The following is a 17,704-nucleotide window of genomic DNA, read 5'->3' on the forward strand; positions in this document are numbered from 1 at the left end:
ATTGACTGAGCCACCTAACAGGGGGTCTCAGTCGTGTGGTACAATCACTTGGGGAGCTTTAAACTAGCCCTGATGCCCAAGCCGCACCCCAGAGAAATGGAATCAGAATTTCCGACACTGGGACCCAGGCATGGGTGTTTAAGCTTCCCCCGGGTGATTCCCAAGTGAAGCCAAGGTTGAGAACCACTGCCCTCGATTCAGGGTCCTCACCTTTGACTAAAGCCCAGCATAATTAGAGGTGTCAGTTCAACTCCATTGGGTTAAAAAAAAAATCACACCCTCCATCATCACATCGTGTCCAGCCAGGACTTAGCTGCCCTGTGCTGTTTGCCACTGGGAGGGCTGTAACGGAGGACCACGACGGTCTCTGCGCCGTGACTTGCGCGTGGCCACCATCCACTGCCCTCCAAAGGGCCACGGTACATAAGGAGATAATCGGTGTGTCTTTAGTATTAAAATTTCCATGGGGTGTGTGAAAAAAAAAATCTAAAATATCTCCCTCGGTGGGGGGTGCGGGTGGGGGTGGGGAGGAATGATAAGAAAAAAAGAAAAGGTTGAGAAATACTCATTTAGAGGAAGATGTCTTTGCTTGGCTTACGTCTACACCAGAGCTAGACACTCCTTTGGAGTTCAAGCCCCTAATTGGCCCTGTGGCCCATGTAGTCTTCTCTCTGGACTTCAGTTACTCCTTTTGCAAAAAGAGAGATTTGGGCCAGGTGATCTTTAAGGAGCCTTCCAGCTATGGGCTTGCAAATGAAAAGTCAGTTTCAAAAATCAGGATGCAAAGCTTAATTTCCACAGGGGAGAACCAATCAGGGTCAGGTGACCTAAAGAAATTATCTTGTAAGGCAAGAGAAGAAGGAGGTTTTCATAAAATCGCTTTGAATTGGGCTGAAACCGGTATTTTTCCACAACAGCTTTCAGAAAGGAAACCACAGAGTTCCTGCAGTACATAAAAGCTGGAGAACCTTTATTGCAAAGAGAGTCATTTACAGCAAGCGATTCTGCAGGACCTGTAACTCATCATTTTATAGATGTACTTAATCCTTTGCTAGAGACAGCTAGCTACTCTGCCATTTTGAGAGTTGAAACCTTCACAGTTGCATAGAAAATATTTTGATAAAAGGTATACAAGAAAATTAGAATAGCTCAATCTGCATTCTATTGGTTCTTTCACATGAAATTCTGTATTAGTGGAATTCTTCCATCCAGCTATCAAAAATTGAAAATGTTAAATACTGTTAGAAAATACTCACTATAAAAGTGTCATATATAATATTCATTACACATAAAAAAGAAATCAGTATGTCTGAGTCAATTTAATCGTGACCATTAGCAGGGCTAAAACCTTTTGCGATGAAATTTTACTAAACTAAAATATTTAGTAGTGCTATATTTGGGGGCTTTTTTTTTTTTTTTTTTTTTTGAGGTACGCGGGCCTCTCACTGCTGTGGCCTCTCCCGTTGCGGAGCACGGGCTCCGGACGCGCAGGCTCAGCGGCCATGGCTCACGGGCCCAGCCGCTCCGCGGCATGTGGGATCCTCCCGGACCGGGGCACGAACCCACGTCCCCTGCATCGGCAGGCGGACTCCCAACCACTGCGCCACCAGGGAAACCCTGGGGGCTTTTTGACACACTGTGTCAGACCATCATTTACAGTGAAAGTGATGTGATGATCGTCAACAGTCACACTGCGACTTCCCATTTTTCATGGCGATAGCATCCATTTGTTACTCTTCTCCCGGGGGTGGGGATGATGTGCTCATCTAGAGTTCCAAGCAAAGACTAAACGGGTTAGTTGTCCAGGAGGCTTGTAAAAAGCAGGGTTTCATTGCAAGCTCTGTCTAGAGGACATTATGATGACCAGTCTAGTAAATGTAGTCAAGAGAAACTAGTCGAGGCCGTGATTTGGATCCTGGCCCACCAAAAAGATAACAACAACAGGAATACCACAAAGACATGATACCTTGGCTGCAGTTTTCTCTTCTCAGCCAGCCTCCATGTCATGGCAATAGAACCTGAAATCAGTTACATCCTTGTCTAGACAAATTCCTAATTGCTCCCCTCCATAGGTCAACCTTGGCACTGTTGGGCTGGGCAGTTCTCCACTGTGGGCGCTGTCCTGTGCATTGAGGGATGTTTAGCAGCATCTCCGGCCTCTGTCCACTAGACACCCCTCATCCCTAGTGTTGACAACCGAAAAGGTCTCCAGACATTGCCAAATGTTCCCTGGGGGAGGGGTGTAACGTTGCCCCGGGTTGAACACCACTGCTTTAGATGAAGGAGAGAAGAGGGACCGTCATGTTGGCAAGTCTTCTTCCTGTTTCAGTTTGAGAAATTTGGCAAAGCCGTGAATTATGCCGATGCAGCCCTGTCCTTCACCGAATGTGGCAACGCGATGGAGCGCGACCCTCTGGAAGCCAAGTCTCCGTACACCATGTACTCTGAGACCGTGGAGCTTCTCAGGTTCGTGCCTTTCTGCTGCCTTTTTCCTTAGCTCTTTCCAGTCACAGTTAGAAGCTGCTTGCTGTGTTTGAAAACTATCACTTCCACATAATAATGACTCATCCAAGGCATCTTCTTCTTAGCAGTCATCATAATTCGTTCTTGCCATTTTATTCATGTCATGGGAAATTTATAACTGATGGACACTGCTTGTATCAATTATTCCCTTCGGAGGTTATAACGTGAGTGTTACAATTTGCAATATTCATAAAATTAAAATGGAAAGGTAGTGGATGCGAGTAAAGTATCATCATTTCACTGTTTGGCGTGGACACTTGTCTTTTCAAAGCGCAGTTCTATAATTCACAGAAAGCGGTGCTATTGGGATTTCTGTTATAAACCATGTTTTCTAAAAATTTCTGCCTCAGTTATTACAAATGGAGGGGCACTGTTCCAACACAAAGGCAGCTTTGGAGGCCACAGCTGTGGAGTAGACGTTCCGTGCATCTGGAATTTGAGGGGCAGTCAAGGTGGTAGCAGGGGGAGGGGAGGGATGGGGTTGATAACAGGGGAGGGTGTATTAGCGGTACAGATTATTGGTTTCATTTGCATTTTGAATGAAATTTTCTGGCCTGTTGCTCTTGGTGCAGTGGAGTTTGTGGGTAATCAAAAAAAGTCTTGTGAGAAGGGGAAAGAGAAGAAGTGATATCCATTCTAGTGCTTTCCAGTAACCTGCAGGTATTTGTACAAGTATTTCCTCTACCTCTGAATAGTGGATAAGCACCCGCGTCTGCAGGATGGACTACACCATGGCTTTTGATTGAGTGAGCAGTTCTTCACCTGATAGGTCCTTGTATCCCAGCCACCTCTGGCTTCATTAATCCATAACGCCAGGCCTGCTTTTTATTCTGTTCTTGCGTCTGCAATAAACTGTTACAAACCTGAGGACCCTTGTACCTAAACCTTCAGACAGACATCGGACAGATTTAGCATGCACATTTTCCCGGGAAAGCATTTGAAAAGATCAGAAGAATGGGAGCCATTATAAAGAAGAAGAAGAAGAAAAAAAAAACTACGGTTACATAGAATCAGAAGATTTAGTTAAAGCCACCAAAGTAGGGAGATTGTGAGGAAAGTTCCAGCCTTACCTTGACAGGCCAGGCAGCCATCTTTGGCTTTTCGCTGCTCTGAGAAGTATATAAAGTATCTCTCAGACTTACTTTATGCCCTGTGAAAAGCCACCACCGCCATTTGTAGCTTTCAAGGGGAAATTGATTTCTCAGTGTCTATACGAGGCTGCCTGCAGTTTTCAAAGATGCACAAGATGAAAATCCTGGCAGAAACGATAAGGATTCAAAATGGAGGGGAAACTTTAATGAACAAACCTGCAGAAAAGCCGTGCCTTCTCTTCATCCCCACATGCAAATTAAAACAAGGCACTTTTTCAACTGACAGGAAAATGTAAAAATGTTAATACCCGGTGTTAGCACATACGCAAAATAATGGTGAACTGGGCCTCCTCCATGCTGTTGATGGGAATGGAAATTGATCGTTGTAAATTGAGGGCAATTTGGTATTGTGTAGGAAAACCTATACAAGTGAGCATTCATATCTTTTGAGCCAGTAATTCAACCTCCAGAAATTTGAATTTTCTATACTGAAGAAAAGACTTGTAAGAGGAGAACGAGTTATCTGTACAGTGTTCAGTCTGGCCTATATTATAGCACCCAATTAGAAGCAAACCAAATCATCAACAGGAGAAGGGTAATTAATTACATCGCAGTACACTCAACGGAATGAGGAATGATTTGCAGCCGTTGAAATGCAACAATGATGGATACTGTGTAGCTGCACGAAAATGTTTATAGTATGATGTTAAAGTAAAAGCAAGCCACAGAATTATAGACACATTGCATTTCTAACCACAAAAAGCACGTTTCTGCACGTGGACCAACCTGGAAGGGAAATAAGGTCATATCTGTAATTGGGGGTGAAATTATGGGTGTTTTCACTCTCTCTATATATATTTTTTCTTGTTTTCTTTTAGGAAAACACATGCTCTCTAAATAGAAAAGCGAAGCATCAAATTTCATTTTTGGTAGAAATGCCATGTGAATCGCTGAGTGATATTTATTTCCATTAGAAAACACTCCTTTTTCCTTTATTATTTACAATTCTTTTTTCTTTTTGTCTAAGCACAGTTGTTTTTTTTTTACATGATGTGATAGTTTACTCCCCATAGGAGTACATTTTCAGTGGAACCTGGTGAAAGTCAATGGAGGATTTATAGCCATTCACTTTTAAGTCAGTATTTTGAAACTTTATTTTGAGATAATTGGATATTCACATGCAGTTATAAGAAATGATACAGAAAGTTCCTGTGTACCTCTCCCCCACCCCCCGTTTCCCCCCATCTAGCGTAGCTCTAGTCCAAGATCACAGCCAGGACAGGGACATTGCTACAGTCCACCTGCCTTACTCAGAAGTCATCAGGTCTTTTTTCTCCCAGATTTTACCAGTTCTACCTGCACTACTTTGTATGTCCTCTATATATGTAGAACTTTACATTTTCTAGTATATGTGTGTGTGTAATTTTTTTTTTTTTTTTTGGAGAGAAATTTCGATTGGGAATAAAATGGGCTAAAGCAACTAAGTCTTCTGGCCTACGTAAGCCATCGGAACTCCACTATCAAGGCACTTCAACAGTGGCTGCAATTAGAGGGTAACTGTAATAGGAACATGGTTTTTAGTAGCGTAATTTTATGTTGAAGAGATCTGTATTAGTCTCTCCCTGACAGTATGCTGGCTGCGAGAGAGCACCCCATTTTTTTCATTCAAGTAACTATGGTTGCTCCGAGCCTTGGGAATCTGCAATAGACATATACTTGTGAAGGCAAGTGGGGCATCACAATGACTTGACATTTCGGTGATCCAGCTGTCAAAGACAGATTTATGACATCATAAGAAGCCTTTTCGCTTAATATGGCAACAACAGGAGGGACCCACATCAAGTGCGCGGGTCCTTTTGCTGGAAAATGTTCACTGGACACAACTGGGGCAGTAACTGGGGAGAGCAGAGCGATAGGGGGCGCCGGTGTTCCGGGGAGGCTGCTGAAAGTGCGGGCTCACCGTCGCCTCCTCGTAATCGAGAGCTAGTCGGGGCTGCCTGCACGTCTTCAACTTCCCTCTGCAGCACTGAACTCTGTTACTTATTCCACCACGAGTGCCTGTGAAATTGCATTAAAGCTCAGACAATGATTTTATGCAATGAATTGATTTTCAAGAGTCTAAAGGCCCAGAATGGAATCTGCTCAGCTCGAAGAAAAAAAAAATGGGAACTACTCAACCTTTGATCTCCCCGGTGTGGAACAGTAACGATTAAAGAGAGTGGAAAGACAAAATATACAAGCACCATAAATTAGGGGCGCTCAGACCTTTACCTGCTGTGAAATGTACCTCCCTTAAAAAACAAAAAAACCACTTCCCAGAGGAATATGTTCCACACCTGAGCCATTAGAAACACACAGCCATTGTAACTGTGTGATGGAGGCCTCCCTACACTCAGGTCAGACATAGCTGTGTTATTATTTACCTCATCTGTCAAAAACTCAACTGAAACTGACATTTGTGTCCACGTCTCATTGAAAGCCAATAATATTGTTTAACTAGAATGTTCTTAGAAACAGTATTTTGCCAGCATTTATACACACGCCAGACCCACAGTAGTTCCACAGCACTGTTCTGGAACGTGGGCTCCGGATGTAGCTGGCTTCTCCAGAGCTAGCTTCCATCCGTCACAGCAGTGCCATTGTGACACTCCTGTGGTCGTCGTTTTGTATATGTTTTGGGGAAAGCACACTTTTGCCCACGTGCCCTTCTCGGTCCTAACACCCAGAGCAAATGTGGGGCTAGCGCATTTAGGTGATGGGGACACCAGTGACTTTGGGGCTTTCTGAAGGGTCAGATGGATTCCACTTGAGCTTGTCCTTTCTCTTCAAAGGTATGCAATGAGGCTGAAGAACTTTGCAAGCCCCCTGGCTTCGGATGGGGACAAAAAGCTGGCCGTACTATGGTAAGCCTCCTGGAGGCCACCAGGAAACAGCTGAAATGTTGCAGAAGGATTTGAAAAGTCAACTTAAGCTGCTTTACCCCCAGATCATTGTTCTTGTTTTCCATTAAACTCTGGAAGGCTAACTGGTGGATTTTTTTCAGTCGCTGACTAAACATTTACTCTCTGAATTTATGCCCTTATCAAGATGGGATTTTAATGCTTACCCCTTCTTTTTTTAAAAAAACGACACAAATTTATTATCTTACAGTTCTGACGGTCAGAAGTCTGACATGTGTTTCACGAGCCTGTAATCAGAGTGTCAGCGAGGCTGCATTCCTTCCAGAGGCCCTAGGGGAGAATCAACTTCCTGGCCTTTTCCAGGTTTTAGAGGCCACCTGCACTCCCTGGCTCGGGGCCCCTTCGTCCATCCTCAAAGTCATCAGTGTAGCTTCTTAAAATAGCTCCCCGACTTTGACATTCGGCCTCCTTCTTCCATCTTCTGTGAACTCCTTTTTTTCTTTTTTTAAACTTTTATTGAAGTGTAGTTGCTTTAGGATGTCGTGTTAATTTCCGCTGTACGGCACAGTGACTCGGTTATACATCTATATATATTCTTTTTCATATTCGTTTCCATTATGCTTCCGTCACAGGATGCTGAGTATAGTTCCCTGTGCTATGCTTACTCCTTTTTAAATTTTTTTTTCTTTTTTCACTTATATTCCTCAATAACCGTAGGAGAGTAACTGCGAAATAGGCATCAGTTTTTAGTTTTATGGGTTTGATTATGCATCGGCATTAACACGGTCCTTTCCTCAACGCCACAGCTACCGATGCTTGTCCCTTCTCTACCTGCGGATGTTCAAACTGAAGAAGGACCACGCCATGAAGTACTCCAGATCACTGATGGAATATTTTAAGGTAATCCTTATTTGGTATAATTTATAGGCCCCGGGTGATTAAACCACTAATGAGACGTGGCAGGCATGTTATTAAATGTCAAGGTTGCTGCTGCCAAAGGCTTAACCTTGCTCATCCTGGCTCCTCCCACCTCTCCTTTGGGGCTCAACAGAGAGCTTAGGTTTGATTTGATTCCAGAGAGAGAAGGTACAATAGTTCAATCCCCCGCTGATTCTCTGGACTGAACAAATGGCCCCGGGCAGCTTCCCAGCTGCAGTCGGGGGGTGGGGAGCGATGCCTTCCGCCCACCCTGCACGGTGGACCCGCCGGAGGACGCGGCTGGAGCTGTGGCCATGGCTTTGGCCGGTCTCGTGTTACATGAGATGCCAGCCTAGAAATTTCTCGGCAGTGAGAGAAGTCACCGCAGCCACCCTGGGCTCTGCGGGGACAGCCACACCCGCTTTGACCATGGGGAGTCTTGGAGGACAGTGGTTGCACTTGAAGATAGCTGATTGCTTTGGCTGCCAAAATAACAAACAATAAATAAACAAATGCATCGTCTAGGGAGCGGAAGTTTTGGTTTTTTCTTTTGTTTTTTTTTGCGGTACGCGGGCCTCTCACTGCTGTGGCCTCTCCCGTTGCGGAGCACAGGCTCCGGACGCGCAGGCCCAGCGGCCATGGCTCATGGGCCCAGCCGCTCCGCGGCATGTGGGATCTTCCCGGACCAGGGCACGAACCCGTGTCCCCTGCATCGGCAGGCGGACTCTCAACCACTGCGCCACCAGGGAAGCCCTGAAGTTTTTAATCTGCAAGCAAAACGAGATATTTCAACCACGAGATGCAATGCCGAAATGTGGGAATGAGCCCGAATGAAAACTGCAAGCCTGGAGCTAGGCCTGGCCGCTGTGCTGGGTATCACTGGCTTGAGGGTCCTTGGAGCTTCTGTGGCTTCTACCCCCATAACACTGGTCACGTTTTAGAGTTGAGGGGGCTCAAGGCTCCTGTTGGGCAGGTCCTGAAAGGAAAAGGACAATTTTATTGATATTTTTTTGCCAAGTTCATCAGACAACTTGGCTCAGTTGCACCAAGGCAGTTGTTTGAAATGACCTTACCTCAGACGTCAGAACCCGGTGAGAGAGGGTGCACAGCTGTGTGCGGACACCAACTCGGGAAAAGGAGCAGGTCCCCCAGCTATCAGGTGGTGTGGCCGTAATAAAGCCAGTGCTTGTGGAGGTGAACATGGTCAAATGCAACAGCTGCCCACGACCGTATGTCTACAGTGTCAGCCTGGGCTCTGGAAAGGCGTCTTGATGCTGTAGGTCTGGGGTGCCCTAAGAATGGGCATATTTCTAACAAGTTCCCAGGCAGTGCTGATGCTGTGGTCGCGCTTTGAGCCCCAGCCCCAGCATCTGTCCTCTGCGGCCTGTCCTGTGTAACTTTCAGGGCACTGAAAGATACCAAACAGACGTTAAGTAACTCACTCCTCTGGCGATGCGTCGAGCTTCTTTGAGGTTCAAAACTGGAGGCTCCCACCTGGTGAGGCCATTATAACGAGTTGTCCACATGGGGCGGTGCTGAGTGTCGGGTTTTCCTGTGCTCCACAAGTGTACCGCCACTACAACAGAGGAGACCCATTCTTTTTTAAAAAATGTATTTGGTTGTAGTCTAGTTGATTTACAATGTTGTGTTCATTTCTGCTGTACAGCAAAGCGATTCAGTTGTACACATTCTTTTTCATATTCTTTTCCATTGTGGTTTATCCCAGCATATTGAATAGAGTTCCCTGCGCTCTACAGTAGGACCTTGTTGTTTATCCATCCTATACATACTAGTTTGCATCTGCTGACCCCAAACTCCCAACCCACCCCTCCCCCACACCCTCTCCCCCTTGGCAACCACAAATCTGCTCTCTGTGTCTGTGAGTCTGTTTCTGTTTCATAGATGTGTTCATTTGTGTCATATTTTAGACTCCACACGTAAGTGATATCGTATGGTGTTTGTCTTTCTCTTTCTGACTTACTTCACCTAGTATGATCATCTCTGGGTACATCCATGTTGCTGCAAATGGCATCATTTCGTTCTTTTTTATGGCTGAGTAATATTCCATTGTATATATATATACCACATCTTCTTTACCTACTCATCTGTTTATGGACACAGGTTGCTTCCATATCTTCGATATTGTAAATAGCATTGTGATGAACATTTTGGTACATGACTCTTTTTGAATTATGGTTTTCTCAGGGTATATGCCCAGCAGTGGGATTGCTGGATCATATGGTAGCTCTATTTTAATTTGTTGAGGATCACGTGGTAATTCTATTTTTAGTTTTTTGAGGAACCTCCATACTGTCTTCCATAGTGGCTGCACCAATTTACATTCCCACCAACAGTGCAGGGGGGTTCCCTTTTCGAGGAGGCCCATTCTTTAAACCAGCCCATCAGAGGGAAAGATTGTTTAGTGATCACTGTAATGCAGCCCTGGAAAACCATCAGCCATGAGGATATGCATGTGATGATAGCAGATCAAGGTGGTTCACACACACACACACACACACACACACACACACGAATGCTGCTTGGTCCTGGCGAGTTCCTGGGATTTCAGAAATGACATCCTACCTTGCATCCCGGGGAAAAAGTTTGTAACTGGAGCTAAAGGTGAAAAGCTTGTCTGTACTCTGAAGAGCTTGTTTTGCAGAATAAATTTCAGATGAGGATAATTAAACCACTTCTTGGAGAACTGAGTCTGATTTCACTGGGCCTTTTAGTATATAAGATCTTTCATCAAGTGACTTTCATGGTCCTGATTGGAGCCCACTAATTATTCCAACCAGCTATTTTCATCGAGTGCACATCGTGGTGTGCTGACGTGCACATACATTCCAGCTCTGGTAAGGAAACAGGAGGCATCCCGAAATGCTGCAATCAATATTAATGTACTCGAAATCACACTTCCATCTGTTTCTGAATTAATAAAACACAAGATAGATGTCCTCATTTCCCTCTCTCTTTCTCTCTTTCAGCAAAATGCTTCAAAAGTCGCTCAGATACCATCTCCATGGGTAGGCAATGGAAAGTAAGTATCTTCTGAAAATTATTTTTTCATGAAAATCAGCGATCGAATAGACCCCAGATATTGGGTATTGACAACCCCAGGTGGAAAGGTCAGTTCTGAATCTACAGTAATTTTGGTGCACGCAGAATTCTAGTCAGGTTTCAGCTAATAGCAGGACAGAAGAGTTTAAGATGATGTGATTCCAAATTTCTTTCACTGTTTGATCTTTAAGCCAAATGACGGCCATAAAAGTATCAGTTAATGAGATGGCAAGCACCGTGCCATTTCGGGGAGGCAGGGTAAAGTTACCTCCACTGCAGTGATTTTTCAATGAGTCACTCAGTAATGAAAGACCAATGAAATATTCATTGATATATGGTAAGTGCTTTAATAAAACCAGAGGCATAATAGCGCTGAAAATGTGAAGGCCCTTCGTCAGCCAATTATCTGAACCTTCATGATGATTTTTATATTAATACTAAAATACCCTGACCTAAAATGTAAAAGCAGCTACGCTACTGCCGGTCTGAGGCTCAGTGAACTCACCCACTCTGCGGCCGTCCTTAGAGCCCTATCTGCTCGGGGCAGCTCAGCCCTCCAGCAGTAGGGCAGGAGCTGGGAAGCCAGCTGACGTGGGCCAGGAGCTGTCCTTAGCTCCCGGGGTAAACTAAGAGAGCCCCTTCCTCTCTCTACTACGAAAGGGCCGGACCCAGTGACGTCGGAGGCTCATCTGAAGACAGGTTCCTTTTCAGAGGGCGACTTGGAATCCTAGTTCTGTCTCAGCCCTGAACTGCCTACATGCCCACACTTAACTGGCTTGAGCACCCGTTTCTCCTGTGATTCCAATACCTCCCTCACCACCCCAAGCCCACTTCCCACCAGTGGATGTATACCTTCACAAAGAGCTGGGGGGGGTTCCCCATTTTTCATCATTTCAAAATTCTTATGTCTCTGATCAAAACACTTTCTTGAACAGTGAAATAGTCTCCTTTGCCACTTTATAGTTTAAAGCACAGTCCCGAAGCAGTGGGATTGTGAACTCTAAGATCATAAAAACATTCAGAGTGAGGGAACAGATCCATTAAAAAGTACATGTTAACTCAATTACTGTATTGAAAGGAAGTACCGTTCAAACTGTTGAATTAGGTCTCACTCTTACACTGACGGACAAAAGTGAAAGAACGCTTCTCTCTGGAAGCTCAGAAAATAAAAATAACTATTGAAAGGCCCAGAGAAAGCTATTTTCTCTGAGCACGGAGTAAAGCAAGGGCAAATTCAGGTAAGCAGCCATTAAAGGATCATTGGGAAAAAAAAATTTTTTTTAATTCTGCAACGAAAGAACTCAAACACATTGTAAGCTTGTGAAGTCACATGAAAAGCCTCCCGAAATGATTTTTAAAGCAGCTCCTGTCTGAAGAAAGCACACTCCCTTTGGTAGTCCAGAGAGCTTTTGAATGAGGCAACTCAAAACGGTCGCCCAGGGGTTACAGCCCATTCATTCAGCAAACACTTTGGGTACATTTCCCTACAAGAGACCTGGGACGCAGCGGAATTCCAAGGGCTCCCTGCACTCGAGAAGCACGCAGTCCAGTGGAGGGGGATGACAGGTATGAACAAAGTTCTGCAGACACCCAAGAAAAAGAGAGCGCGGGCCTCCATGGGTGGTCAGGGAGGGCTTCTTTGTCTCCCAGCAACACTATAGCCTGCTTCCCCCAGCGAATGATGACAGCTGGCCCCGCACCAGCCCTTTCACGATGCCTTCCAGAAGCAAGCTTCCCTGACCCTGGCCGTGAAGAAGCAGTTGGAAGAAGGAGAAGAAAAATCCGCTTGATATAGAGCAGGGGTCGGCAAACCTTTTCTGCAAAGGGCCAGATAGTACATACTTGGGGCTTTGCCGGCCCAGAGGCAAAACCGAGGGTGTCATATGTAAAGAGAATATAAGAGAAAACAAGTTTCCACAAACATCTTACTGATGAAATTCAGAATATAACAGCAGTTAAGTACAAGTTTTATAATACGAGTCTGTTCAGGAGAGGAATGGAATTTTGAAAAAATAACATTTTGCGTCACTGGGGTTCAAAGGTAGCATTCTCGCTCATCCAATTGATTGCAAATGTCCATCTTTTCACACCATTCATAGCTCACAGGCCATACAGAAACAGGTGGTGCACCAGCTTTTTTGACCTCCACAGAGAGTCATGGAAACCATGTTATAGAGAGTCTAAAAGGGTGGGGCAGCAGTCTCAGATGTCACCCAGAGAGAATAAAAAGAAAGAAGGCTGGGAAGGCTATGGAAGGAGGAAAGAACGAGGCCATCTGAGGCCCTTGAAGAACTCTTTCAGTAGACAGGTGGCCGTGGCTACCATATTGAAAGCGTTGGAAGAGAAGAGATATCTCCACATGTTTGGGACATTGGCCAGTAAAAAGATGTGAGGAGTTTGGTGGTCACTGGAGGGAACGTTCCCATCAAGCAAAACTTCTCCCCGAGATTAGGGAGGGCTGTGCCTGCGTGAACGTGGCATGAGCTTGGGGACAGTGGTAGAAAGAAGCCAATGCGGACTCAAGGGTGAGGGTCAAGATGGACACCCAAGTCCGGTGAATCCTTTAGCAGAGGGAGTGTAGGACTTTGAGGTAACTTGATGGAATGGAAGGAGAGTGGACTTTGGAGGAAAACAGAACTGCTTTCAAATCCTGGCCCTTCAACCGATTTGCTACGCGACCCTCAAAAAGGAGCTGAATTTCTCTGAGCCCTTTTGCCATCTGTGAAACAGTGGTGGCAGAAACTCACCCACAGAGTTGTCACAAGGCTTAGAGATAATATCGGTGAAGCCCAGAGCACTGTGCTTGGTGTACAGCAACTTTAACAAATACTGGCTACTACCACTGCCATGTTTTGTTGTCACTGTTACCTTTCTGAGTTGGAAAACATGAGTGATCTCGCCCCTAGAACTCCCACAGCTCTTGGTGTGCACTTCACTTTTGGCACTTAGCCTAGATTGCCAGAATTGAATGGATTTCCCTCCCCATTAGACTGTTTGCTCGTTTCGGTAAGGGGCTGTTCATTCTTTTATTCACCAGACATTTATTGCATATGCCTGCTGTGTATGAGACACTCTGCCAGGCACTTTACAAACATTATCTAACTGGTATTAAGTACATAGTATGTGCACCAGGCACTGTTCTAGATGCTGGGAATGACGCTGGATGAAATAGACAAGGATCTATAGACAAGGACCTCCTCAAGGTCACATTCTTTTGGAAGAGAAAGACAGTACCAGAAGAGTGCGTGTGCTAGATAATAAATGTCATAGAGGAAGGCGAAACAAGGAGGGGGGATAGAAAGGGCTGCTTGGCATGGGGGAGGAAGTTCCTGAATAGGGACATTAGGGAAGGACGATGGGAGGGCGAGCCATGCAGATCCCTGGGGGGAGTGCATTCCACGCGCAGGGCTCGCCACCACCTCCAACGGGGACGTGACTCGTGATTACCAGGAACAGCAGGGGCTGAGTGTGGTTGGGAGGCAGGGGAGCACGGTGGACGCCCAGGGTGCTTATGCTGTGAGTGGTCGGAAGCCTGTGCTGGTGTGTACACACTCATGGCCACGTGCCACGGACGTGTGAAGAAAAGCACCAGATCTGAAGCAGATCCACAGAGGGAGAACTGAACGACGAAGCCCAAGCTGTGGGGAGAGCCAAGCTGGAGTTGGAGGCACACCAAGATGAACGCGGCAACAGCCCTCTTTCAGCCAGAGGCAGTGTCCTAGGCGGGTTTTGATTTGTGGATTTCACGCATCTGATGCTGTGTGCAGGGTATGCAGCCGTGCTCCGCGCAAGGTCAGCTCACAGAGCCTCGTGTCAGGTCCGTCGTGACCAAAACCGAACGCGTGCCCTCGCTCTCCCCGCCTCCACCGCTGATTATTTAAAAGAAAGTGCCGAGTGGAAGGGAAAGAAAGCCCCTCAATTCCTCTTCAACGTTATAAACTGAAAAGGCCTTTTCAGGATGTAGGAGATAAACGAGGCGATTTGTTTCCCCTTATGACTTCTGGACATGATTGGAAGTCACTGAATCCAGCCTTTTCTTGCAGGCCAGGGAAGGTTCAGCGAGGGGAGGGGTCTCGGGAGCGCACGGCAATTGTACGTAAGGCAGGGCCAGGCTAGAGTCCCGGTCCCTGGGATTCCAGAACTTTCCCAGCACCCCACGGTCCCCCTCTCAACATCTGTGACACTGACACCTTTGCAATCTTCTCTAGAGATTACAAATGAGGACGTTTTCCTTTCTGGCCCTAAATTGACATTTACGGGTTAATGACCACCACTGGGTGGGAAAAGACTAGAAAATAGCATTTGCAACCTGCCATGACAAAAAAATCTAGCATTCACTGCTTTTTTGCTAACACTTCTGTGCCCAGGTCCCCGAGTTTAACCATTCCCCTGACCACACCCCACCTTGAAAGTAAATCTTTCCATCAAGAAGTATCAAACATCTCAGAAATTATAAACAGAGCAGGAAAACCTTCACACCCTCTTCCATCACACAAGCGCGGAGCACTTGCACAGAGGATCCACTTTCCCCCTCATGCCAGAACATACCGGAAGACATACTCTGTTTGCATCCGTTGAGTTGCTCCCAGACCGAGTCAGCCCCGCTTTGGCATTTTGGTACGTGGTGACTGCCGTTCCTCCAAATCCTCTGTGTATGCAGCCTGTCAGGGTGCGCATCTGTTCTAGGAGCAGGGATCGGCTCTGAGAAATACAGCCACCCTGCAAAGGTAGTTGCCAACAGGTGGCTGGCACAGGGGAGGGAGTGTGAGAAGGGCGCCTCCTGATGGGCAGTCATTCGAAGGCTGGCTGAACGAGGACGGGGCGGGGGCTGGGGGGGGGGGTGTATAGGTCTTGCAGCCACCCAGCCTTTGGGACTGTCCCTGACCCTCCATGTGACGTGCAGCCAGCCGGCGACTTCCTGTTGCTGGCATTAAAGGATTAAACAAAAATCTACCTCCGAACATTGGTACCGCCCAAAGTAGGAACTCCCCAAACTTCTCTTTATAACCCAGTGTGCAGGTGAACTGCCAGCGATTAACAGCCATCCTGTAGCCACGTCTTGACGAATCCTAAAGAGATATTCGTAATCTTACTTGTTCCAGCTTCCTTAGTATTGCTCCTTGGGGGGCTTTTCAGGATTGCACTTTGCTTGTGGTGGCAACTGTATTTGGAGCAAACTGTCACCGTGGTTTCCACAAAACACTTTGATAAGAGACCAGTATTGCACATCAAGTCTTTTCTAAGTGCCAATATCCATTCTGGCAGCAGGTAGAGAAATCATCATAGCTCTGAGCTGATGCTTTCTCTGGAACATCAGAAGACTTGTTAGATGTATTCAAAGTAAGAGCTACATTTGTGGGTAGAATTAATGCCAGAGGAAGATTCACCCAGCCCTCTGTGTGGTATTTTAAAACAAAGTAGCGATGTGCATGGAGTCATCAGTGGTTCCCAAAGGCAGTCAGACTTCAGGGTTTAAAGTTAGAAAAGGATAAGGATGGCTCGTTCTACAGCCTGGCCCCGTGGCCCCGTGGCCCCGTGTGGGTTGGTCTAATGAGGCAGGAACAGGGTGATAATAAGTTCTCTCTACGCTGGGGCCTCTGGAGAAAGCTACTGTGCTGGCAAAAGCTATAGGATGTCCTCTGAGAGGAGTCGGTGGGATGCGAGAGCAAGCTTCATATATGTTCACCATGCTAAAACTCACTGTGGCAAATCACGTCCTCATGAGGTCCCAGTGTGATGGGGGAGGCCTAGAACGCCGCTGTCACTCTTCCCAAGCAACCTAACAAAGCCTGTCTCTTCCCATCCCCCAGAAACACTCCATCCCCAGTGTCTCTCAACAACGTGTCTCCCATCAACGCAATGGGGAACTGTAACAACGGCCCGGTCACCATCCCCCAGCGCATTCACCACATGGCCGCCAGCCACGTCAACATCACTAGCAACGTGTTACGGGGCTACGAACACTGGGACATGGCCGACAAACTGACAAGAGAGAATAAAGGTATGCTGCTCTGCTCGACCCATTGCTCACGGGCCATGGTGGAGTCAACTTGCTTTCAATGGCTTGAGTTTTCCATGGTGGCCTTCTCTTTCTGTCTGATTTCCAGGGCTACATGAGGGAAGAGGGGGTTAGCTCAGGGCTGACGTGGTGACCAGTTTTTGCTGAGAGAGTGAAAAAGGCCTAGGATTGAGTTCTCCTTTAAAGTTTAAAGTAACTTGAACTATGATGTGTTGGCAGACGTCTGTTTCGCGTTTTCACTCAATGGTAAGGATCAATACAGAGAAACAGAGCAAAGGAGAAAAGAATGATTTGCAAATTAATTGGGATTGAGGCGCTTGGCTTTTTTTTTGGAGAGGTGAGGTTGAACCGAGGCCTTTTACCTTCGTTTTAATCGTCAGCTCCAGTGAGTACATGACAATGTGGCTTTGCAGTCAGAAGCCAGGGCCAAGGCTCAGCTAGTGTTTTTCACCCACTGACACCTGGTCCTCAGCCACTCATGCTGCCATCTGTGACCCTAGCTGTCACACAGGTTCGCCCCAAAGCCGCCTATCCTAATGAAGATGGGAAATTCAAAGAAACCATACTTTTGCCCTGGCCGTTCAGTTGACTTCGGTGATCCTGGCCCAGCAGTCAGCGACCGACAGACCCGCTCTAGTCTAAGTGAGGACAGATGTGGGTCTTTCTGAATCAGACTGCAAAGAGGTGACCTGTGGTTTAGAGCAGTAGAAACATCTGGCTAGGTACAGGCAAGAATTAGCATCTCGCAGGCTGGTGGCTCCTGCTGGGACACGGTATGGTATAAGTTGCATGGGGTGGGCTTGGGTCCCAGACAGTGACAGGACTTTCTTGGAATCATGCTGGGGCTGCAGGCTACCTAGATGCAGAGGGACGTTCCCGTGGGTTACCGGCCCCTCCTCCTGGCTGCATCTCTATCGCGGCATCACTAAGCGGGCGGGGAGACTGTCCCACGGAACTAGGAAGGGTGCAGATTTTGAAGCCTAGCCATTTAAGCTTGAATCCTGTCAGGCGCTGGCTGGGTGACCTCAGGCAAGTTAACTGAAATCTGTGAGCTACTCCCTAGCTTCCATCTCTAGAATGGATATAATAGGATGATGACGAAACTACCCAGAAGGATGGTAGACATGGGTGGAATAAAATAAGATGTGTAAATCACCTAGCATAAAATATCAAGTGCGAGGTAGAAATCCTAC

The 17,704-nt window shown here is 46.5% G+C and overlaps 1 protein-coding gene across 1 annotated transcript in view; it reads left to right on the top strand.

The window, feature by feature from the left end:
* The window catches only part of AFF2 (ALF transcription elongation factor 2), a 332,516-nt gene that overhangs the window by 311,655 nt on the left and 3,157 nt on the right, over positions 1-17,704 (top strand). The window contains exons 16-20 of the mRNA XM_065900280.1: positions 2,330-2,466; positions 6,446-6,517; positions 7,321-7,414; positions 10,420-10,472; positions 16,303-16,493. Coding sequence (XP_065756352.1) covers positions 2,330-2,466; positions 6,446-6,517; positions 7,321-7,414; positions 10,420-10,472; positions 16,303-16,493 — 547 coding nt within the window. The remainder of the gene's footprint in view (positions 1-2,329; positions 2,467-6,445; positions 6,518-7,320; positions 7,415-10,419; positions 10,473-16,302; positions 16,494-17,704) is intronic.

Source organism: Phocoena phocoena, chromosome X (assembly GCF_963924675.1).
Source record: "Phocoena phocoena chromosome X, mPhoPho1.1, whole genome shotgun sequence".
Taxonomy (NCBI): Eukaryota; Metazoa; Chordata; class Mammalia; order Artiodactyla; family Phocoenidae; genus Phocoena; species Phocoena phocoena.